This window comes from Cebus imitator, unplaced genomic scaffold, assembly GCF_001604975.1.
Source record: "Cebus imitator isolate Cc_AM_T3 unplaced genomic scaffold, Cebus_imitator-1.0 Scaffold703, whole genome shotgun sequence".
Taxonomy (NCBI): Eukaryota; Metazoa; Chordata; class Mammalia; order Primates; family Cebidae; genus Cebus; species Cebus imitator.
Window position 1 is genome coordinate 443245 of NW_016108018.1, and position 24834 is coordinate 468078.

General features: G+C 46.0%; 2 protein-coding genes and 1 long non-coding RNA gene across 10 annotated transcripts; 2 read left to right on the plus strand and 1 right to left on the minus strand.

Annotated features, from left to right (window-relative positions):
- Positions 1-282: 282 nt before the first annotated feature.
- LOC108296313 lies at positions 283-3247 on the minus strand. The gene is made up of 2 exons (XR_001821809.2): positions 3109-3247; positions 283-2067 (listed from the first exon to the last, which is right to left on the minus strand). It is a non-coding gene; the product is annotated as an uncharacterized LOC108296313 (long non-coding RNA).
- On the plus strand, positions 2249-22054 carry UPF3A (UPF3A regulator of nonsense mediated mRNA decay). 8 transcript variants are annotated; one of them, XM_017518763.1, is made up of 10 exons: positions 2489-2764; positions 3077-3183; positions 4170-4276; positions 7897-7995; positions 8114-8224; positions 11479-11534; positions 11624-11782; positions 15424-15584; positions 17721-18015; positions 21093-22054. In XM_017518763.1, exons 1-10 carry the CDS (start codon positions 2558-2560, stop codon positions 21219-21221), a joined length of 1431 nt encoding a protein of 476 aa, XP_017374252.1. In that variant the 5' UTR covers positions 2489-2557; the 3' UTR covers positions 21222-22054. The 8 variants fall into 8 exon arrangements, 5 of the variants coding, with proteins under 5 accessions (XP_037590935.1, XP_017374252.1, XP_037590933.1 ...); XM_037735008.1 differs by lacking the exon at positions 2489-2764 and adding an exon at positions 2856-2910; XR_005198384.1 differs by lacking the exon at positions 15424-15584 and having other exon boundaries at positions 2251-2764.
- Positions 21696-23315, plus strand: LOC108296304 (galectin-10-like). The gene is made up of 2 exons (XM_037735001.1): positions 21696-21809; positions 22356-23315. Exons 1-2 carry the CDS (start codon positions 21696-21698, stop codon positions 22842-22844), a joined length of 603 nt encoding a protein of 200 aa, XP_037590929.1. The 3' UTR covers positions 22845-23315.
- The last annotated feature ends 1519 nt before the right edge of the window (positions 23316-24834 follow it).

Below are 24834 nucleotides of genomic sequence, written 5' to 3' on the forward strand. Positions count from 1 at the left end.
CATCTTGTCTCCACTTACCATGGTGAAAGTCAAGTATTGCACTGGAAGTTAACGCAGCAATACACTTAGAGACCATAAGTTACCCCATGCTAAATTAGACTCAAACTAATGCATTTTCATGTTTTCATTTTTAAATGGCTTTTCTGTCAGGCATTATTATGTATGCCTCCCCTGTCTTGAGCTGGGGCCAGAAAATCAAGTGACTGACTTATGTTTAAAATAACTAAAATGAAATTAGTCTATTAATAAAGTGCTGAATTTTTATATTTAGCCTGCCAGAGCAACAAAAAAAAAAAAAAAAAAAATTTCATTTTCTCATTGATTACCTGTTAGGATTTTTTGGATTTCTAGGTGAGCCATTACTCTGTTAACAGTGCTTTAAGACATAAAAGGGAAAAGGTTCAGACACTTGACTAAGCTGTAATTCTAATCAGCAGCAGTGTTAACAACAGTGTTTAGGCCTCAGAGTAACAAGAATGTGCCATCATACTGCCAAGTATTGTTCCTGTTACTACCCAATTCTCTAGTATCTCATGACAGTTTCTTAAAAAGGTGTCCTTCTTGCTAACCACAGTGGCCGTGTTATCATCCTTAAAGGAAACACTTGGAAGTCACCAGCTTCTGGTCACTAGCTTCTTCAAGTCACTGTCATCTACCAATGAGATAGGGGCTACCAAGTAAAATGTAGCCAGGGCCACATTCACAGATGGAAGTGTTCAGTTAAGCAAAAGTAAAATTACATACCATCTTCATTCTGACGTTTGGAGATTGTTTATTCCTGCTTTATTGGCTGTAAAGTTCTGTGCACGTATCAAAACAGCATTTCAACAAGCTGGCTAATGTGTAGGAAGCTAGATTTTCTTTGTGATATAATTTGTCATGTAACATAAGGTATTTTACAAGTGTATTTCATTCGCTGTACGTTAAAATTCATATAAGATTTCATTTAAAGATTCGTCAAGACAACTGAATTCTAAAATCCTGTCATTTTTTTTTTAAATCATTTTTCAGAACTTTGCAATAACAGGAAGTAGAGAATCAGAAGGGGGTTAAAAAGTTGACTTCGGGAGAAAAAACATTTGGGCATTTTGCTTGCTAAGTTTACAAAATATACGCATCCAGCATTTAGGTATACAGTGCAGTGAAAAGTGGAGATGCTCAAGGTTCTGGAGAAGGTCAAATGAAGGGTCCCTCACGCTGGCTGAGGCCAACCTGGCCTCAGAGAGGTGTGCAGAGGCACTAGGCAGGGGACAGGGCTTTGCAATGAATGGTGAGGGCAAAACATGAACACAAGAAATACCCTAAGTCACTGTACATGGTTGTGCCTGGTGAGAGGTGGGACCAGCCCTTTTTTCATTTGGTGATTTGGCTGAGTAAGAAATCCTCTTGGTGCAAGACTGCTTCAATAAGAATCTGTTATAGATAGCAAATGTGAAGTTCACTGTCCTTTTTATTATCCCAACCTGGTAACATGACTAGAGGTAAAATAGTGAGTTAGATGATGGTTTAATATTTTAAAACTAGAGGGAAGACATACAAATAGATTGAGAGCAGTTTCTAAAGATAATCAGAATATATTTAGACTACAGGAACAGTCAAAATTTTAAAATAAATGGTTTCCACATTTTTTATCCCCATCTTCCCCCCCTCCCGCCCCACTGTATGTTAAAACATTTTATCTGGCGACCACATTTTCCTACTTTTAATCACACACAACGTCAGAGCTTTTGATCAGCCTACCTAGTCTTCCCAGTCACTGAGTTGTGACAAAAGCCTGGTGTAGGCACCCTTACCATGGGCGTGTTTTTGCTAAGATCCCTGTAGACGGTGAACTATGAAGACAGCCCCCCTGGCTCCGCTGGTCGCTGCCGCAGAGCTGCGTGTGAACTGCTCCTAGGAAGCCACGTCTCGGGGCGGGCGGCTCTCCGGTAAGGAGCGGCCGCATCCTGGGGCTCGGACTCGCCTCCGCTTTTCTGCCAGTGACGCCCTTGTTCTCCCGATCTGTTCAAGCCTCAGAATTTTTTTCTAGTTTCCTGTGTGTGCTTGAGATTCTCGGGTTAAAGCGTGCTGCAGATGAAAAATACAGCCCACATTGAGACAATGGGAAAGTCTTTTTAAAATAACTTCCGTATAAGTTACTCTAATCAAAGTGCTGCTGCCCGTGTGTTTATAAAAAACACGTGCAAATGCGAACCCGGCCCTGAGGGCGCCCCGGCCTGGAGGTCCTGGAGGTGGGGGCTAAAACCGGTGCCGCAGGGAGGTCCGCCCGTCCGCGATCTCCTCCCACCACTGCAGGAGCGCGGGGTCCTGGGGCAGCGCCCGGCCTAGAGGCCGCCCCAAGCTGCCGCCACCGCTCCGTGAGGGGCCGCTCGCTGCCGAGGTCCTGACCCAGACCCCAACCCGTCCCGCAGCGCCCAGACCCCTTGGTGGGTGGCCCCGAGCGTCGCGGCCCGGGAAGGGGCGGGGCGGAGCGGGGGCGGCCGAGCTCTCGCGAGGTTTTGCCGGGGGTCTGGCGGCTGCGGCTCGACGGCGGCTGCGGCTCGACGGCGGGTGCGGGATGCGCTCGGAAAAGGAGGGGGCCGGAGGCCCGAGGGCGGCCGTTGCCGCGCGAGGCGCGAGCGGGAGAGAGAAGCTATCGGCCGTAGAGGTGCAGTTCCACCGCGATTCGCCGCAGCGAGAGCCGGAGACGCCGCCAACGTCGTCCTCCGGCTGTGGGGGCGGTGCGGGCAAACCTCGCGAGGAGAAGAGGACGGCCCTGAGCAAGGTGGGGACGGGGACGGGGACGGGGACGGGGGCGGGGCGCGCAAACCACGCGAGGAGAGGACGGCCCTGCGCGGAGAGGGAGGGGACGGGAACGGGAGAGGCGGGGCGCGCAAACCTCGCGAGGAGAAGAGGACGGCCCTGAGCAAGGTGGGGACTTGGGCGGGGCGCGCAAACCTCGCGAGGAGGGGACGGGCGTGCGTGGAGGCGGGGCTCGCAAACGTCGCGAGGAGAGGACGGTCCTGCGCGGAGGGGGAGGTCGGAAGCGCCGAGTCCGGATCCTGCCGCTGTGGGAACGGCCGCCCGCTTCCCGCAGGTGGTCATCCGCCGCCTGCCCCCGGGGCTCACCAAAGAGCAGCTGGAGGAGCAGCTGCACCCGCTGCCCGCGCACGACTACTTCGAGTTCTTCGCCGCCGACCTGAGGTGAGGCCCGCCCCGCGGACACGCGCGCGAGTCTAGACGGGGAGGCGGCGGTTAGGGGTGGGGAGGGCGGAGCCGGAGCGCGGCGCGCGGTGTCGCTGCCATGCGTTCCTCACCCTGATTTTGGTTTTATGGGACTCGTGGGAGCTTTTTGAATAATTACATTTTAGTAAAAAGTGTCAGTTCGTCCAAAGAAACGTGTGACCACCAAGCAAACACAGACGCGGTTTACAGAAAAGTGCGGGAGATTTCAGGCGCCAACGCTCGTGGGAACGCGCGCCGTGGAGGGGACCGGCTTCGCCCGCGCGGCGCCTCCCTGCTCGGACGCGGCTTTAAATACCCGCAGCGCCGCGCGCGTGGCTCACGCCTGTAGTCCCCGCACTTGGAGAGGCCGAGGCGGGCGCACCCCGAGGTCAGGCGATCGAGACCATCCCGGCCAACGTGATGAAACCCCGTCTCTACTAAAAATACAAAAATTAGATGAGCATGGCGGCGGGCGCCTGTAGTCCTAGCGACGCGGGAGGCTGAGGCCGGAGCATCGCTTGAACCTCGGAGTCGGAGGTTACAGTGACCGAAATCGCGCCGCAGCACACCAGCCTGGGAGACAGAGCGAGAGTCTGTCTCAAAAAAAATGTTAAATGAATGAATAAATAAATACCAGACAGTGTCCCCAAGTCAGGAGAGTCTCTCGGCGCCGCGGGTTCCTCTGGGAGTGGGCCCTGGCCTTGCCTTAGGATTTCAGCCTCGGAAGACCGGTTCTGGGCAGTGGAGGAGGGACTTGAGTTCTCCCTCTTATTGAAGCAGTTTCAGTTAACATTTGCGTTTGTTTTTTCTAAAGAATATCCAATTATTACAATTAACTGAGGTGACTCTTTGGCACTAAAGTTTTATCTAAAGTAGTTTGTTGTGTCCAGAAAAGGAAAAAGAGACTAATTTAATGGAGTCTTGTATTTTTCACTAACCATTTTCACGGTTGTTTCTTATTTCAGTCTTTATCCTCATCTCTATTCAAGAGCGTACATTAATTTTAGGAATCCTGATGACATCCTTCTTTTTAGAGATCGTTTTGATGGATATATCTTCCTTGACAGCAAAGGTTAGATCATTGGTTTTTCAAAATCTATTATAATCTATAGGTATACTGATGAAGTATTACTAGAATTTTTCTGCTTTTTTTTTTTTCTTTTTCATTTTTTGAGACAGGGTTTTGCTCTTTTTCCCAGGGTAGAGTGCAGTGGCCACAATCACGGCTCACTGCAGCTTCACACTCTGGCTCAAGTGATTCTCCAGCCTCCCAGGTAGCTGGGACCACAGGCGTCCGCCACCATGATTGGCTGATTAAAAAAAAAAAAAATTGTAGAGACTGGAAGGGGGTCTCACTGTGTTGCCCATCTAACACAGTGGTCTTGAACTCCGGGCTTCAAGTGATCCTCCCACAGTGCTGGGATTACAGGCATGTAGCTACAGCATCTGGCCCATTTGTGCATTTTAATTAAAAAGTTATTTGACTAAAATAAGAGAAATTTCATTATATTACTATATGTGCGGATATTAAAAATTAAAATTATTTAATTTTATTTAAATCAAAAGAATTCTTGGAATTCTGTGTAATAGTGACAGCCTATTTATGTATTATCATCAGAGAATGAAGGTTTTAATGAGTGAGTTTTCTGCTTGAGAGAACTTTTATCTTTTTAGGTTCTAAAAGTAAATGACCTGTTTGATAGGAATTTTCTAAAATGTACACTGACTTCTGTCTTCCTAAACAGCACCCTTCATGACTGTACCGTTTATGAGAATGTCATCGGGGAGTCACTGACCGCTGTTCCACAGCTTTGCCTGCAGGGACAGTGGTCTTCACCTCTACTTTCAGTAGTTCCCTTCCCAGTACTTCTAGCGTTCTGCTTTGATCTTTTCCCTTCTTCTCCTGTCAGGCTGTCTGCTGTTGGGAACCCTAATCCTAACCGTGACCCTAACCCTGGCTGTCAAGTCTGTGTGCCTTTCACAGCAAGTTGTTTTCTGCCCTCCCCTCCCCAGCCACCCTCTTCCCTCTCCACCTGTTCCTGACACTGATGAGTGTTTTCTTTTTCTCCCCTTAGGGGTGAAATTTCTCCCCTTAGGGGTGAAGACTAGAAAGATTGTTGCAGAGTAACCAAGTAATAGCTAAATTAGGTTCCTGTGACTAGAAGCAAATGTGATGCCTGAACTGAACTATCTGACCTTCGTGTTCATTGCTCTTTTTTTCATACTTTATTCAGCTTCCTTTTTTTATTTTCAAAAAATAGTGGTAAAATATATGTAACATGGCCGGATATAATGGCTCACTCCTGTAATCCCAGCACTTTGGGAGGGCAAGGTGGGCAGATCACCTGAGGGCAGGGGTTCAAGACCAGCCTGGGCAACATGGAGAAACCCCATCTCTACTAAAAATACAAAAATTAGCCGGGCATCATGGTGCATGCCTGTAATCTGAGCTACCACAGGCTGAAGCACGAGAAACACTTGAACCCGGGAGGAAGAGGTTGCAGTGAGCTGAGATCATGCTGACTGCAGCATTTTACGTTCCCACCAGTAGTGAGCAAGGAGCCCAGTCAGTTCTCTTAGTTGCCAGTACTACTTGTCATTGTCGTTTGTTCGTTTTCTTTTTTACTATCTCCAGTAATGGGTGTAAGCAATGTCGTTTGTTTTTCAAGTAGAGATAGGGTCTTGCTATGTTGCCCAGGCTGGTATCAAACTCCTGGGCTCAAGCAATCCTCCCACCTTGATCTCCCAAAGTGCTGGGTTACAGGTGTGAGCCGTAGCCCTGCCTTGTTTTTATGGCCTCCGGCCTAAGCCTGTGCTTTTGGTGTCATATGCAGTAACTCATTGCCAGATTCATTGCCATGGAGCTTTTCCCCTGTACTTTTTTCTATGTGTTTTATGGTTTCATGTCTTATATTTAGGTTTGATCCGTTTTGAGTTACTTTTCGTATATGGTGTTAGGTATACAATTTCATTCTTCTGGCTGTGGATATCGTTTTCCCAGCTTAAGACTTTCTTTGGCCAGGCACGGTGGTTCACGCCTGTAATCCCAGCACTTTGTGAGGCCAAGGCAGGCAGATCACCTGAGGTCAGGAGTTCAAGACCAGTCTGGCCAGCATGGTGAGACCCTATCTACTAAAAATACAAAAATTAGCCGAGTGTAGAGGCGGGTGCCTGTAATCCCAGCTACTTAGGAAGCTGAGGTAAATTGCCTGAACCCAGGAAGCTGAGGTTGCAGTGAGCCAAAATTGTGCCATTGCACTCCAGCCTGGGCAACAGAGTGAGACTCCTTTTCCGAAAAATAAAAATAAAAAGACTTTATTTTCCCCATTGAATGGTCTGGGTAGCCTTTTCAAAAATCAGTTGACCAAATATACAAAGGTTTATTTCCAGGCTCTCTGTTTTATTGCATTGGTGGATGTGTCTGTCTGTGTGGCACTACCACACTCAGTGGAGCATGTCATCTGCCACTAATTGAGTATCCACTGTGTGCTAGGCCTTGTGGGTGGAACAGTAGGTTGGACATCATCCCTGCAGGTCCAGTGCTCTGCAGTTCCCAGATTCTTGACTTTATTCTGGATATGCAGGTTGGCACAAAAATGATCTCCCAGATAAAGGTGTTATAATTCAGTCACCTGACCATTACTGACAAGTCTAAAAAGGATGACTCAGTAGGTTTAGTACCAACGTAGCTGTGTTCTGTTGATGATTCAGGAGATAGCAGTTTCTCTTAGTGAACATTTCTCTTTGTGTATTTGTTTTTGCCCCATATAGCAACAAAGTCAGTAGAGATGATTTCCATTCTCTACTTTTATCAGAAGCAAATTTCTCCTGTAATATATTATAAATCCTTTGAAGCCCTCTTTTTTTAGCTATTGTGTCTTCTAAGCAAAGTAATTTTCTTGAACTTATGTAACAGATTGATAATTGAATTCACTTTTTAAAATAAAATGTAAAATGGAACTAAGAAATCAAATTACTTAGAGGTATTCCAACAATAAATTATTTGGGATGGAGCTAAGGAGGTCAGGTTTATTGAGGTATAAGTTACATAGGGTAAAAGTCACACTTTTAAGGTGAACAATTTGATGAATTTTGAACGAATCCAGTTGTGTAACCAACACCACAACATGATGAATTGTTTTGTGGAATAAATAATTGTTCTTCCTACCGGGAGTTCATCCTTGTTTAAGTCTGGAGTTTGCCATGCTAAGGTTGCAGGTACTTGGAAATGTAATTAAATTGCAGGGTTTTTTATCTTTTACTTTTTTATCTCTTACTGGAAGGATGAATTATACTTTAAATAGTAACAATACATTGTCATCGTTATACTTACTCTTTTTTTTGAGACGGAGTCTTGCTCTATTGCCAGGGCTGGAGTGCAGTGGTGTGATCTCAGCTGGCTGCAACCTCCACCTCCCAGGCTCAAGTGATTCTCCTGCCTCATACAGGCGCCCGCCACTACCCAGCTAATTTTTTGTATTTTTAGTAGAGATGGGGTTTCACCATGTTGGCCAAGCTGGTCTCAAACTCCTGACCTCATGATTCGCCTGCCTTGGCCTCCCAAAGTGCTGGGATTACAGGCATCAGCCACCGCACGCAGCCTACACTTACTGTTTAAGTAAGCTAGGTCATTATTTTCCAAAATGAATGTAGAATTTCAAAATGGCTTCTGAAATATGTTTCCTGTTAAAGGCCTAGAATATCCTGCAGTGGTAGAGTTTGCTCCATTCCAGAAGATAGCCAAAAAGAAGCTGAAAAAAAAAGATGCCAAGACTGGAAGCATCGAAGACGGTGAGCCCTTTCCAAGTGCTGCATTATGAAGCTGCCAAAGTAAGAACACTGAGCCAATTAATTCTCCTGTAGTTGGGAAAGATTGTACTTTTTTTCTTTCTGTCTTTTTAATGTATAGATCCAGAATATAAGAAGTTTTTAGAAACCTACTGTGTGGAGGAAGAGAAGACCAGCACCAACCCTGAGATTCTGCTGGGGGAGATGGAGGCGAAGACAAGAGAGCTCATTGGTCTGTTTTGCTCATTTCTTCTCTTTTCTTTATTGAGAGATTCACTCATAGAGAATATACGTTTTCCTTCTTTTTCTTGATTGTGATAACAAGTTGAAACTTGTTACAGGCTCAACAGAAATGTAGAGTACTTAGCAGTTTTGACAAAAAGATGGCAAGATGGCCACATGGGAAAATGTTTCTGAGCATTGTTTGATGGAGAGCACCTGATTTTTCTTAGTTATAATCATTTTAAGTTCTAATGTTCCCTAATGAGCAATGGAGAAGACACATGAATGGTATGTGCATGTGCCTGACAGCTTCAGGGAAGGAGTATTGTGTCACAAAGTTGAAGTCAGTGGTCACAGTTCAATGCCTCAGGAGATGTTTTGCTCATGGTGAGGTCGTCTTGCTGCTGTTCCAAACAAATGCCAGGCTCCCTGAGCCACGCAAAGCCAAGCCAACTCGTGGATAAGCCCAGCCAGAGCACAATCGGGTTTAAATCCAGCCTTCCACCCAATGCCCACAAGCTGGGATTACAGGGCACCTGCCATCATGCCTGGCTAATTTAGAGAGGGTTTCACCATGTTGGCCAGGCTGGTCTTGAACTCCTGGCCTCAGGTGATCCGCCCACCTTGGCCTCCCAAAGTGCTGGGATTACAGGTGTGAGCTGCCGTGCCCGGCCATAATAAAGCTTTTGATCACTAAACAAGATGTGCTGAGGCTGCATGCTGCCTGGGCACTGACTCTGGGCCTCGTCATAGGGCTGAGTGATAAACAGGTCGTACAAGGCCTCTGCCTGCCATCGAACACAACAGGTTGGAAGCAGGAGTGGGAGTAGCCCAGCCGGGGCACTTCAGGTTGTAATCAGTGCCACCGATGTGACCAAATGGCATATGGGAGGGGAAGATCAGGAGACTCCCTCTGAGGTGGTGGTGGAGCTGGAGCTGGGACTGGCTACAGGAGGGAAAGAGGTCGGGAGACGAGCTGAGACTGGCTGTGCTGAGCAGTGAGGAAGGGCATGCCAAGGGCATGGCCGGGGGCTGGCGCTTTTCACTTCAGGTACAGAGTGCAGGCTTGTGGGGCTGGCGCGCATGGGTGAGGGCAGCTTGGTTGGAGGGTGGGAGTGCTGCGCAAGAGGTTTAGATTCATTCCAGGGCAACTGGATACCACTGGGGGAGTGGCATGGTCTGATTATTGTCCCCATTACTCTGTTGGTGCCACACAGAATAGATTGTGGATGCCAAAAGATGAGCATGTGTTTCGGAGATGGACTGGACAGGACTAACAGATGGATTGGATGTGGCAGGTTAGGAACAGGAAAAATTAAGACTCCAAGGTTTGGCTTGAGCAGATGGGCGGATTGTGGCACCATTACGCCCAAGGGTTGATGGAGGTAGGACAGTATTGGGAGCAAAGTCGAGATTTCACTTTAGAACTTGATAAATTTAAGAAGAGCTAGAAAAAGCAAATTAGATGTTAATTACAGACCTCGCATTTCCTTCTCACTTTGTTTTAAATGTCTCCTTGTATTGGATCGATCGTTTAGGGCTGTTTTGAGACATACCTTTCTAGATCAGACTCACTACTCCTGCAGGGGCTGCGGGAGGATCAGGGTGGCATCACCCAGAATCTGCTGCACAGCCAGTGCAGCACAAATGTTGACTGAATGAATGAATGTGGCTTGGAATCCACCGTCCCTCATGGGAGCAATTAATTCGTTCTAGGACTTGGCTGTAAAGCCTTCTTTGTTTCTGTGATTGCTGTTTCTGCATATTAAAAATTTAACCTTAATCAGGCAATTCGTGGCAAATTATCTTTTTCTTAGGTTTTGGCCTCCATTGGATTCTTCTGAACAGATCTAAGAAGCGAATGTTAAATGGAATATGAATAAACACTGGCAAGGGCTCTGGAGTTGTTGAGTTAGTCTGGTGCGTAGGCCTTTAGAGCAGACTGCCTGGGTTCAGCTCTGAGACTTCTGTTTACTTGTGTTCTGTTGCATGGTCGTGCATATTTTGTCTGATAAATAACATTTATGATGTGTAAAACACTTTCTTACTCAGGTCTCATGTACTTTTCCTGTGATCCCTGTGGGTGATAGGGCAGGCATTTTGTAGGAAGAGGAAGGCAGGCAGGTAGAGTCTGGGGTCAGCCTCCCCGTGCTTCTCGGTGGTCTCGCCCTGCTTCTGGCTGACAAGTCCAGGCCTTCACAGAGCAGAGCAGACCCCTGGTTGATTTGAGAGAATTTGCCCATTACAGAGAGCTGATCATTTTACCTGAGCCAATGAGCTCTACTCACCCTGAGCCAGAGTTCGTGGTCTGCCCAGGGACCCCTGGGGGGAGTGGGTTCTCTGTGGCCACTGTGCTTGCCATGAAATGTGGCATTTGCAGCCGCATCAGCTCTTCCCTACAGCCACCATGCCTGGGGCAGGGCTCCTGGGACAGGTGCCATTTGATCCATGATGTCAAGGTGTCAGGGGTCCTCAGTTCTAAGTGAGGGATCCCTGGCCAGAGTTTCTGCTAGGATTCCTGATTCACACCTGTTCCTCAGAATTCCAGAGATGTTGTGTCAGTTTGCAGGTGCATCCAGGGATTCTTCCCAACCCTGTTTAATCTGAGACCTGCAGAATAAATCCAGACCATCTTCCCCCTTCTCACCTGTGTCCTCATGTTGGCAGGACATGGGGCCCGACCCCCTCAGCGGGAGTCCCTCTGAAGCAGTGCCTATGGGGCCTCCAGCTTGCCTGGGCACTCACATCCAGGTCATATCTGAGCAGTTCCCTAGTAGTTGGCATCTTTTCAGAACTCAACAGCACCATGTGGAGTCCTTTTCTAAACTGCAGTCCAGAGTTGTGTCTTATCATTATGATTTTATGGAGTATGTATTGTAAGACATTACGAGAATCCATGTTTCTTAAAGCCATCACTTGGAGAACAGAAAACGAAAAAATTCTCAGAATATGTGATGTATCAAAGTAAATACATGTTAATAACTTAAGGTATCTACAGAAATATCACCTGTGTAGTATTTTAAGCCTCCCTTAAGAATCAGGAATTAGATATCTACTACGTATAAAATTGTTGATAGTTTCAAATTACTTGACTTGATAGTAATGGAATAAAAACTCTCCCCTGGACACAGTGTGTGGTCATGTTAAATTTAAAAAGTAATTATATTGTTACCCTATTTATTTTAAAGATTAAATTGAAAACAAGTATTTAAAGTAAATCGTTCTTTAGGAGTTAAATGCTACATTACAATTTTTGTGTTTTAGCTAGAAGAACCACACCTCTTTTGGAATATATTAAAAATAGAAAATTAGAAAAGCAGGTAGGTCTGGCCTTTACCTGATGGATACCCTCCCTGCTGCTGACATTCTCATCCAGACAGTCCGTACACACATTCTTCCATGTCTTTAGAGAATTCGGGAAGAGAAGCGAGAAGAACGGAGGAGGAGAGAGTTAGAAAAGAAACGCTTGCGGGAAGAGGAGAAAAGAAGAAGAAGAGAAGAAGAAAGATGCAAAAAAAGGGAGACAGATAAACAGAAGAAAACTGCAGAGAGAGAAGTAAGGATTAAGGTAATTCTGAGGAAACATTTTATTCCGTTTTTCCAATAGTTCTGTTACAGTAATTATCCTTTTTACATATCTTAGCTCTTTAGAATTTTGAGAACATTTTGAATTCACGTAATACTGTGTTGTTACAAACCCTTTCTTTCTATGTCAGCAGTGGTTTCCACAGCGCGTCCTGAGCCCTGGGAGTCCTCAGGCTGTTGTTGGGCGCCTGTCCTCCTGGGTGTGCACTGAGGACACCCCCACAGGAGCCCCACGCTGGCACATGTCGGGTTGCTGCTGACACTGTCCCTTTTTTTGTTTTTCAACTTTCCAACTTTCCTTTTAGGTTATATCAAGAGCATAAAGATTAAAAGACAGATGCCTCCTGGCTTCTCTGCTATTTTTTTTTGTTTATTTGGTTTTTTGGGGACAGGTTGAGACAGGGTCTCTATGTGTCACCCAGGCTGGAGCATAGTGGTGCAGAATCACAGCACACTACAGCCTCTATCTCCCAGGCTCAAGTAATCCTCCTGCCTCAGTCTCTCTTTCCAGGGATACACCACCACAGCTGAATAGCTAATTTTTAAAAAAAGTTTGTAAAGATGGGGGTCTCACTGTGTTGCCCAGGCTGGTCATGAACTCTTGGGCTCAAGTGATCGTCCTGCTACTGGGACTAGAGAGGCGCGGGCCACCACACCCAGCCCTCATGGCTATTCTTAATAAAGAAAAATACAGCACACAGAACAGCTCAGCTGTTTAATGTTCCTCTGAGGATGGTAAGCAGTAAGCTTATGTGTGGCCACACAGGCAAGAGCTGGGAGGGAGCCCAGCTGCCCATGCACTCCGGTTGGCCTCCAGAAGCCTCACGGGGCACGGCAGAACTGCCCTGCTCCCCAGCTCGTCTCCAGCAGCCCTGGCCTGCTATTTTCTCCTGAATGCACCAGCAGATTCCACCTCAGGCCTCTGCACGTTTTTCTCCGCGGGGACTTCCCCAGATTTGCCCATGGCTGCTCCTCAGCATCTGGTCTTAGATCTTGACTCTGCAGTGGAACCTTCTCTTCCCGTCTCCCTGTGTCTCTGCTGCTTTACTCTCCCTTTGTATGTGTTCGTAGCCTTTGATACTACCCGAGATTATCTTGTTCCTTTGTTTCTTTTCTCCTACTTTTGCCACTGTTTACAGCATTCCCCCTTGACCACCATTGCCTCAGGTGGATAATCAGGCATGAGCTCCTTCAAGGCAGGGGCATGTCTGTCCCATTCACAGCCATTTCCCTAGTGCCTAGCACAGCGTCTTAGACCTTGCTTGCTGCACACGGCTCCTCAAACCCCGGGAATCTGCAGTAATATGAGTATCTTATATGCCAGTGAGAGGACTGGCAGCTTCAGAATGGGGACTAGTTGCCAGAAAGACCAATGCAGGACTAGAGGGTTGGGACTTTCAAAGTCCCAACCTAGCTTCCAAGAGGACAGAAGGCCTAGAGAGAGGTAATCACCAGTGGTCGATGACTTAATCATACCCGTGTCATGAAACCTTAAAAATGCCTAAAGATGAGGCTTCCGGGTTGGTGAGCACAGCAAGATACTGGGTGGGTTACGCATGGAAGCTCCAAGGACCACCCCACCATACCCCATACCCACCTTGTGCATGCCGTTTGGCTGTTCTAGGTTGTACCCTTTATGATAAGCCGGTAGTCAAGAGTGCAGTGCCTTTCTGAGTCCTGTGAGCCATTCCAGCAACTTAGCAAATCTAAGGAGAGGCCATTGGGAACTCCTGAATTTACTGCTGGTTGGTCACAAGTACCGGTGACACACTGGGACTTGGAACTGTCATCTGAAAGGAGGGGCAGTCTTGTGGGACTGAGCCCTTGACTTGTGGGGTCTGGTGCTAACTCCAGGTCAATGGTCTCAGAGTTGAGTTGAATGTGGAGCATGCAGCTGGTGTCGGAGAGGTGGTATTGAAAAAGATGTGCAGTATCAGAAATGTTGTAAGAACAGTCCCTAGGCACACAGAACATTTGTTGAGTAGGTAGATGGAGATTGTTGCACTTCCCGATGGCTTGCATGTATTACAAACATATTAATGCCGCAATTGTTTTAAAAGATGGATAGGGCTGGGCATGGTGGCTCACACCTGTAATCCCAGCACTTTGGGAGGCCGAGGCAGGCAGATCATGAGGTCAAGAGATCGAGACCATCCTGGCCAACATGGTGAAACCCCATCTCTACTAAAAATACAAAAATTAGCTAGGTGTGGTGGTGCGTGCCTATAATCCCAGCTACTTGGGAGGCTGAGGCAGGAGAATGGCTTGAACCCTGGGGGCAGAGATTGCAGTGAGCCAAGATCGCGCCACTGCACTCCAATCTGGTGACAGAGCGAGACTCCCTCTCAAAATAAAAAAAAAAGGATGAACAGTTACTGGAAAGGAAATATTTAAGTTCCCATATTCCACATAGGCAGAATAAGAGGATGTTCACAGCTGACACAGGACCCATGCTTGATGAGAAGCAGTTTTCATGATGCGTTTTGTTCCCTAGTGAATGCATGTAATTGAATGCGTCTGTGTATGGTCTTGCTATGCTGCAGTTTAAAGTATGTCTACTTTATGAATGAGAACACAATTCTTAGTTCACCTTCCATTTCTGTTCTACAAATATTCTATGTGATGCTTCCACTTCTTTTTTTTTTTTTCTCTCTTTCTTTTCCCAAGTTAGCTGAAGTGCTTTAGTTTCAAAACTTATTCAGAGAGCAGGGAGAAAGGCCCAGGGGGAGACAGGGCAGATGAAATATGTCATAGCGACTTGCTCATCAATTCTGTTTCAAGAAAGAGAATAATCAATGTTTTGAAAACTATAAAATATTCTAAAAATCATCAATAGGAAGAAACCTTTAAAAAACTTTTTTTTTCCTTACCACAAAAGTAATACTTGTCTATTTTAGAAAAACTAGACCCTGTAGATGAAAGGAACTAAAGTCATGTAAGTTCTGCCATCTAGCAACAATCACTATTGTCGTGGCACAGCGGCCCACACCTGCAATCCCAGCACTGTGGGAGGCTGAGGCAGGTGGGTCACCTGAGGTCAGGAGTTCGAGACCAGCCTGGCCAACATGGGGAAACCCCATCTCTACTAAAACTACAAAAATTAGCCAGGTGTGCTGGCATGCACCTGTAGTCCTTGCTACTCAGGAGGCTGAGGCTGAAGCAGGAGAATCGCTTGAACCCAGGAGGCGGAGGTTGCAGTGAGTTGAGATCGTGCCACTGCACTCCAGCCTGGGTGACAGAGTGAGACTCCATCTCAAAAAAAAAAATTAAGAATCACTGTTAACAGAGTGCTGCAGAGCCCTTTAGACAGTGTTGTATGTGTGTTTGAACATAAATTGAAGTGGGATTGTGGTGCATTTTCTGGTTTTTAGCCTGTTTTTCATCATGTGAACATCTTTTCATCATATTAACTATCTTACATTATTTTTCGTGACTACAAAATATTTCATTCACTGAATGTTCCACCAGGTGTTCGACCAAAAACCTCATTTTTGGACATTTAGCTTTCATTATTTTGCTGTGCAAACATTTGGCTTCATTATTGGGATCTATTTGTAATTATTTAACAGCTTCTTTTAGAATGTGCTCTTGAGGTGATATTTTACTAACATTATAATTTCTCAGCTTCTTAAGAAACCAGAAAAGGGAGAGGAACCAACCACAGAGAGTCCAAAAGAAAGAGGAGAGGAGATTGATCCTGGAGTTGGCAAGCAGGAATCCAGTACCCCCGGCGCAGTCATAAAAGTCAGGCCCGCGGAAGGCTCGCTGGAGGAGCCCCAGGAGATGTGAGCGTGCTTTCGTTGTTAGGACCACGTCAGCTCCCAGTCATGGCAATGTAGGCTTTGTCAGTACGAGTGTGCCTATTTCACATTATTCTTGGAATCCAAGACTTTCCAAGGTGTGCAAGTACACGTCAGCCTTCATTTCCCATCAGCATGCCAGGAACTTAGTGGACTCTCTCGTCTGTAGTCTGTCTTCAGATCAGGGAATTTCTTCCTGTTGTTTGCTTTGCTGTTGCCTCCATGTCCTCTTCCTTTTACTCCAGAGCTGCCTCCTGGATTCCTGCGGTTGCATGTTATTTCTTCAGGATTTTTCTTTTTAGTCTTTGTGTTTTCTTTTTTTTTTTTTTTTTTTCTCTGTGTTTTGTGATATCTTGCCCTTTGCTCTTTTTTTAATCTCTCCTGCCATTTATCTACAGAATTGTGTATTTGAGAACCCCATCTTTTAGAGCTGGCAGATCTTTTGTGATAGAGAAACAGAATTTTAAGTACTGTAATCCTTTGGTTGAAGCTCCCGCTGGCACCTCTAGCTGTGGAACTTGACCAGCAGCTTTGTCTGTGCACTGTGGGTCCTCCCTTTTTCTTTTCCTTTGTCCCTTATGGCATGCAGCTCTGTGGAGGTATGTCCCTTATGACATGGAGCTCATCTGTGAAATGGACAGACACAGCAGCATCTGCCTGGTGGGCCAGAGAGACCAGCCAGATGCCAGTAGGGAGGGATCCTGTCCCTCCTGCTCCTGGTACCCGCCATCCTCAGGGCCCCATGCGGTTGGGCTTATCTTCCCCTCCAGGACCCCTGCCCACTCACCACATCTCAACATCCACGGTCTCCTGGTGCCCAGGGCCACTTGGCTCACAGGGGATGGTGGACATGGAATTTAGTTGGGAAGCCTAATGGGATGAGGCTGCCAGCTTCCCAAAGTCACAGTAATCGGAGTGATTTCTCACTGCCTTTCTTTCAGAGTTGTTGATGAGGTATTTTTTTTCTTCTTGGGGGTTTTGGTTTACTGCTTTGTTTGTAAAATTTATATGAGATTACAAATCCATGATTGTGAAGCACTGTGATTATGTTACGCGTGTTACCATGACTATTGATGATACAGCAGTGCCTACTGCCATGTGCCTGGTATGAATTCATACTTGGTTACAGAGCCTTATCCCTACCAGCCCTGCCAAATGAGCTCAACAGCCATTTATTTATTTACTATTCACTTAATATTCTGATAAATGCATAAATATAATTAATTTGCCATTATTAAGTGTCAGTTAATTTGACTGTGCTTGAAGCAGAAAGTAAGCTGTCAGTATTCGGGCTGCCGGTCATAATGGATGTACACCTGGGTTCCCAGGACAGCCGCTCGACCACTTTAGTCTCAGTCACTTTATCTGTATAAAAGAAGATTTATTTTATTTTATTTTATTTTTAATTTTTTTGAGTCTCGCTCTGTCACCCAGGCTGGATTACAGTGGCATGATCTCAGCTCACTGCAAACTCCACCTGCCACGTTCAACCAATTCTCCTGCTTCAGCCTCCCGAGTAGCTGGGATTGCAGGCACCCACTACCACATCTGGCTAATTTTTGTATTTTTAGTAGAAACAGGGTTTCACCACGTTGACCAGGCTGGTCTCAACTTCCTGACCTCAAATGATCTGCCTGCCTCGGCCTCCCAAAGTACTGGGATTACAGGCACATGCCACCACACCTGGCTAATTTTTGTATTTTCAGTAAAGACGGGGTTTCACTATGTTGGCCAGGCTGGTCTCCAACTCCTGACCTCAGTTAGTCCACCTACCTTGGCCTCCTAAAGTGCTGGGATTGCAGGCATTACTCACCATGCCTGGCCAAAAGAAGGTACTTACTTTGGAGGGTTTTGAGAATTAGAAAATATGTATAAAAAGTACCTTAGCATATCTTATTGCCTATCTGTCACTCAAGTGAAATTGCAAATTTTACTACGATTTATTCCTCTTCGCAGTGGTTTTTATGAATGCCTGTTGTGTGCCCATCGCAGTAAAGCCTCAGCAGCGCAGTGCTGAGCACGTCACACTGTCCCTGGCCTCTGGGAGCCTCTGGTCTAGAAAGGAGGGTGGGCAGCTAACCGGCATTTACTGCAGTTGCTGATCATTTGTGTTGAACATAGGTCACGCAACGGCAGTGACAAAGAGCACAGGGATGTGGAGAGATCTCAAGAAAAAGAGCTTGAAGCACAGAGACCCCATGTGGATGATGGCAGGAGGCACAGAGCTTACCACGAGCCTGACCGGCTTTCCAGAAGGAGTGAAGATGAGCAGAGATGGGGGAAAGGACCTGCCCAGGACAGAGGGAAGAAGGGGAGCCAGGACAGCGGGGCCCCAGGGGGTGCCGTGGAGAGACCCGGGAGAGCTCAGAGGTGTGACGACAGTCCAGCACCCAGAAAGGAGCGACTGGCAAACAAGGTTTTTATCAAACCCAGAAAGAAACACCTGGCTGGCTGTCTTAGGTCCACGTTGCACGCTGACCATGTCATTTGGCCTTATGTCATCTTGGGGAGCGTAGTGCTTTTACAAGAGCAGTTATTCCTGAAAGATCGTAGAGGAGACTAGTCATCATCTTTTCTCAGAGAATCAAATTATTTTTGAGCAGGAAAAAGAAAGATTTTATTTAGTTTAAAAGTAGCACATTTATATGATTTGCTTGAGAATAAGATTAAGGATTACGACCTTTTCCCTTGGAAGGAAAGTTTTAATGATATTTCATGGAGCTGTCTTCCACATTATTAACAACATTCTCATCATTAGTGAATAATCCCATGGCTCAAAAACACCCGTAAGTTAGTTGTGCACAGACAGTGAGCACAGGACTGTGGTTACCCCCTTAGCCAAGCAAACAGCTTCTTTTTCAGAAGCTTGAAGCTCATTTTTGTTCAGATTGCATTTTCCCAGCGCAGCACTACAGATGGCATCATCTCCCTGACAGCACCAGGCCCCACCCCAGCCTCCCAGCGAACTGAGGGCTGCGTAGGGCTGCAGTTCCCACTCACCTCCCTCCCTCCCTGTAACCCTGGCAGCCACTGTCGGTTCTGTGTGAATTTGTCACTTCAAGAATGCTTGATAAATGGAAATACATAGTATGTCAGCTTTAAGAGTGGCTTTCTTCACTCAGCCTAATTCCTTTCAGATCTTTCCAGGTTGTCATATGTATGAACGATGTTCACTTTTAAAATGTCTCAGTGAAGTAGAGGCTGAAAGCCAGAGCGGAGCCTTCTTGTCCTCACCCTTGAATGATCACCTCTAGAATACTCCACAGTTTTCTAGGGTTGCCTAGACCTCTAGTGGCACAAAGTACAGCCATGGGTCCTTTTGATGGGTACTTGCTCACAGGTCTTCAGTTGCCTTTTCGCAGTAGTGAATGGTCTGATGTCCCCCCGACCTGAGGTGGGGGAGCATTCGCTCCTCTGTTGAGTCTGGTGGGAATGAGGCGCTGTGTGCAGGAGCTGTCTTCCTGGGAGCCTGGCATTTGTCATGTACTTCCAAGGTCAGGCTCCGTGCTCCGTCTGTGTACACAGGCACTGCCCTGGTGAGAAGTAAGAGCTGTGCACGCTGGCTCCAGGCAGCCTGTCTCTGCCCCACAGGAGGATTCAGGTCCAGGGGCCTGCTGAGCCTGTTTGCACCCCTCCCATTGGTCAGGTTCATATCAAGGAAAAGAAATTAAGTTCACCCCCTTGGCGTAACCTGATGGGGGCTTCCACACACAGTCCAGGAGGAGGTAAAGGTGAGCTGGTGAATCCCAGAGAAGGAGCACGTGAGATGCACCCACATGGTCATCCGTGCAGCCCACACTTGGGCTCCTGGCGGCCATTGGAGGCTAAGGCTGCAGCTCTGCAGGGAGAATAGGCAGTGAGCGGGAGGCACATGGAGTGGGAGGCTACAGGCTTCTGCAAATGAGCCGTCTTCCTCCCTTCCGCCCCTTCAGTGCTGGGGCAGGGCTGGCGGCCCCATCAGGGAGGAGTCGCTGCCTTCCCTGGCTATTGCTGTCCTCAGGCTCTGAATAGCTGCCCTTCATGGATTTTATGGGTCGTTTTTATTACTTCGCCTCCAGGAGTTTAATAAAATGATGGAGTGGTGTTTTCTAAAAAGGGGCAGTTCAGTTTCCCTGCTGGTAGATGCTAGGCAGGGATAAGCCCGTGAAATTGCTTATTACTCACGTTAATAACTGTTTCAGTTTGCAGATCTGAAACCATCTCTGAGGGTCCACATCTCATTTTGTTTCAGGCTTAGGGACTGAGGTGGACATGTTTTGAGTTTTCACCTCCCAAACTCAGAGGGGGATGCCATGATTGTACTACTGTTCCCACAGATTACATGTTCTTGGTTTGAGCAGTAAGATTTGCCTAGATAACCAACATTTACGAGGCTTTTTAAATTGCTTTAGAATGCCTGGTTTCTGAGATAGTACTGTGAAAAGGGTTGATTTTTAGCTGCCTGGTTGATTTTCTTTTCTTTTTTGATAAGGAGTTTTGCTCTTTCGCCTAGGCTGGAGTGTAGTGGCGCAATCTCAGCACACTGCAACCTCCACCTTCCAGTTTCAAGGGATTCTTCTGCCTCAGCCTCCCAAGTAGCTGGGATTGCAGGCACCCACCACCACACCCGGCTAATTTTTTTGTTTTTGTTTTGTTTTGTTTTTGAGACACAGTCTTGCTCTGATGCCAGGCTAGAATGCAGTGGCGCGATCTCAGCTCACTGCAACCCCCGCCTCCCAAGTTCAAGCAATTCTCCTGCCTCAGCCTCCTGAGTAGCTGGGATTACAGGTGCCCACCACTACACCGAGTTAATTTTTTGTATTTTTTAGTAGAGACGGGGTTTTACCCCATTGGCCAGGCTGGTCTTAAACTCCTGACCTCATGATTTGCCTGCCTTGGCCTCCCAAAGTGCTGGGATTACAGGTGTGAGCCACCATGCCTGGCCTAATTTTTGTATTTTTAGTAGAGATGGGGTTTCATCATGTTGGCCAGGCTGGTCTCAAACTCTTGACCTCAGGTAATCTGCCCACCTCAGCCTCCCAAAGTGCTTGGGTTATAGAGGCATGAGCTACCACGTCTGGCCTGGCTGATTGTCTTTGGACAATTAATATCAGCAAGCTCTAGAAATGCAGGGAGAGGCCGGGCGTGGTGGCTCACGCCTGTGATCCCAGCACTTCGGGAGGCCAAGGCGGGTGGATCACCTGAGGTCAGGAGCTCAAGACCAGCCTGACCAACATGGAGAAACCCCGTCTCTACTAAAAATACAAAATTAGCTAGATATGGTGGAGCATGCCTGTAATCCCAGCTACTCGGGAGGCTGAGGCAGGAGAATTGCTTGAATCCAGGAGGCGGAGGTTGCAGTGAGCCGAGATCATGCCATTGCACTGCAGCCTGGGCAACAGGAGCGAAACTCCATCTCAAAAAAAAAAAAAAAGGACAAGAAATGCAGGGAGATATTGATGCTTTCTGCGTTGCTGGTCCTTGGAAGAGTAACGTGCCCTCTTATCCTGGCAGGACCGGCCGGCCTTGCAGCTATATGATCCGGGAGCTCGCTTCCGAGCTCGAGAGTGTGGTGGAAGCGGGAGGAACTGCAAGGCAGAAACGTCGGGGACTGGTCCTGAGAACAGGGAAGAGGCAGAGTGAGTCACAGCGTGCACCTGGCTTCCATGGACGAGCGAAGGCATCCCAGAAACGTGTACGTGACTCCAAGTGTCACTGGAAGGGAGCACTTACTCGTTACCAGGAAACGAAGCTGAAAATAAAGAGGGTGACGTAGAAACACACAGAAGCCATTCTAAAGAAAGTAGTGATCTTGTCTTAAATTGAGCAGAATTCTCGTGGATTTTAACATTTCTGGTATAAACTAGTATTTGATGTTTAGCCAAATCACAAATGATTTTCACTGGACAGTAGAAAAGTATGTGTAAAATAGGGGAGAAAATTAGTATTGGATCAGTACGAGCCCTGAAGCACTGTCAACGTATGTTTGTAAGCAGAGGAGCTGTCAGCCACATTGTGGCCTCTGAGCCGTGGTGTCGAGGAAAGAGCAGTTCTTGTTTGTTATCACCTTTGTGAGTCAGCCACACCTGTGCTGTGTTTTAGTCCTTCGGTAGGGATATGTATCAGACTTCACACTATGTAAAACCCAACAGCTTCAACTATTGCCATTTCAGCAGTTTTGTCACTGACTGGATGAAAATGGTTTCACAGTCTTGGATGGATGCGTTTGTGGTTTGTAACCATTATGGTTTAAACCATGGTTTAAGGATTTGCCCAAATAACAGAAATTTTGTTCAGGAAGGGATAAAGTGGGTACAGCACATAGATGACTTTTAGACACTTTATTTGTAAATAACTTAAAATAGCTTTCTGAAACTATGCATCCTACAGTTTTCTTCCTTTCAGTGAAATTGTTAAATGTTAATGTATTTTTGGCACTATGATTTTAACCATTTATTAAATAATTTTGTTAAAGAGGTATTGGAATATTCTTTGAATCTGTGTCAGCTATGTAAGGGAAATTCTGATTTGTTAGTTCAAATGCCTGACAGCATAATCATGCAGATCTTCTCTTTTCTTGGTTTGGATGACACTGGGCAGATGTCAAAACACGCAGAAAGTTCCAAAAGGTAAGGCCTTAAAATACTTTACAGGTAAATATTTTACCACACCTGGCTTTTACCACAGACTTTTGCCACACCTGGCTAATTTTTCTTTAACTAACACTTTCTGCATCTGCCCTAAATATCAGAGCAAGAGAGAAAGAGAAAACACTAGGTTAGGACAAGCAAACTCACACGCTCAAAAAAAAAAAAGACAACACAATTTGAAAGAGCCACCCAGAGGGAGACAGTGTCAGCACCACCTGTGTCACACACACAGGCTGTGCTTTGTCTGCTGTTTCTACTTGACAAAAGGGGAACAGTTGTTTCTTTCATCAGTGAACCACAGCTGCAGGTGGATTTCTATACCAGGACGAATGAGGACTCAGACGTCACCTTCCATTTCCAAGTGTACTTTGGCTGTTGTGTAGTCATGAATAGCCATGAGAAGGGGGCTTGGAAGCCTGAGGTGAAATCCAAAAATATGCCCTTTCAGGATGGCAAAGAATTTGACCTGAGTATCTTGGTGCTAGACAGTAAGTACCAGGTAGTGGTCCGTGGCCAGTGTTCTTATAGCTTTGACCATCGAAACCTGCCTGAGTCTGTGAGGATGGTGCAAGTGTGGAGAGACGTCTCCCTGACCAAAATGATTGCCTGCAGTTGAGGGTGATAACCAGACTCCGTGTTGACAAGGAATCCCGGTTCCTGTGTGACCATGGGATTCCCAGAGCTAGCTAACAGCATAATTCCTCCTCTCTTCAACCCTTACTCTTTTTCTTTAAAGCTTCAACAAACTTTAAAAAAAAAAACAAAAAACTACATTTTAAAATCACATACGCCCATGTTTCTTCACAAAGGGAATATCTTATCTGTAAAATAAAGCCATATTCCCACTGGAAAGTTGGTGATCATTAAGAATTTCTAGGTTGCTTAAATAATAGTATCTTGCCTATACGAAGTTCTTTTTTCTTTGTTTTCTTTTTTTTTGAGACAGTCTCACAATGCTACCCAGGCTGGAGTGCAGTGGCGCACAGTGGAGTGCAGAATCCGCCTCCTGGATGCAAGCAATTCTCCTGCCTCAGCCTCTGGAGTAGCTGGAATTACAGGCGCCCACCACCACACCCAGCTATATTTGTATTTTTAGTAGAGTCAGGGTTTCACCATGTTGGCCAGGCTCATCTTGAACTCCTGACCTCAGGTGATCTGCCCGTCTCGGCCCCCCAAAGTGCTGGGATTATAAGTGTGAGCCATCGCGCCCAGCCCGTTTTTAATTTTATTAATATAATTACTGAGAAATCTTGTTCACATAGTAAAAGGGAACAGAGGAATTTTGTTATATTAATACCACTTAATTCAAATTTCTTTCTGGCTGGGCTCAATGGCTCATGCCTCTAATCCCAACACTTTGGGTGGCTGAGGTGGCCACCCAAAGTGTTGGGATTAGAGGCATGAGCCATTTGAGGTCAGGAGTTCAATACCAGCCTGACCAACATCTCTACTAAAAATACAAAAAAATTAGGCTTGGTGGCACACGCCTGTAATCACAGCTACTGGGAGGCTGAGGCAGGAGAATCACGTAAACCTGGGAGATGGGGTTTGCAATGAGCCGAGATTGTGCCACTGCACTGTCGCCTGGACGACATAGTGACACTGTCTCAGGAAAAAAAACTTACTTTCAAGTTATATTGCAAAATGTTCATAGTTATCTATGATCAGTATTTTAATGGTCTACCATCTCATAATTCTTTCAATTTTATTGAAAGCTAAGGATTGGGAACTTTTTAAAAAGATTTATTCAATCACTAAAGTCCCCAATTTCTTTATTTCTGAGGATTTTTCAGCTATTGATTACACCCGTTGCTCTTCCGCTCTTTGAGAGAAACAGCTTAATTTGACATACTCAGGTTTGCGGGGAGAATCAAAGCAGTGATTTCAGCACATCTTTATCAGTGCAATTTGTTTTGTTTAATTTTTTTTTGAGATGGGATATCGCTGTGTTGTCAGGCTGGAGTGCAGTGTCACAGTCTCGGCTCACTGCAACCTCTGACTCCCTGGCTCAAGTGATTCTCCTGCCTCAGCATCCTAAGTAGCTAGGATTACAGGCACGTGCCACCATGCCTGGCTAGTTTTTGTATTTTTAGTACAGACAGGGTTTCACCATGTTGACCAGGATGGTCTTGATCTCCTGACCTCATGATCCACCTGCCTTGGCCTCTCGAAGTGCTGGGATTACAGGCATGTCAGTGCAATATTTATAGCGTTCAATGCATGTTTGCCAAAGCCTTGGATTGTGGGTTTAATTCATCCAATTTCTGGAAAATGCAGTAAAGTCGAGATTAAAATTATATAGAGCAAATAGTTTGTTTCTCATTACCTAATATAAATAATGCAGTATAATGTTTAGCTAAATGTGTGAGTTATTGGTGAAGCCAGCAGTGTGATAATGGGAGTTCTATTACTTCAGTAAATATGTGTTTGAATATGTTAACTTTAGCATGGGGCTTTTAGGGATAATTAAAAGATTGATTTTTAAAATTATAGTTTTGTTTTACAACATGACCAGGTGTCTTAGATGTATTTAATAAAACATTAAAGTATATATTGATGAAAACTAATAGTCTTGCATTTAGCTTATAATTTTTTTTTTTTTTTTT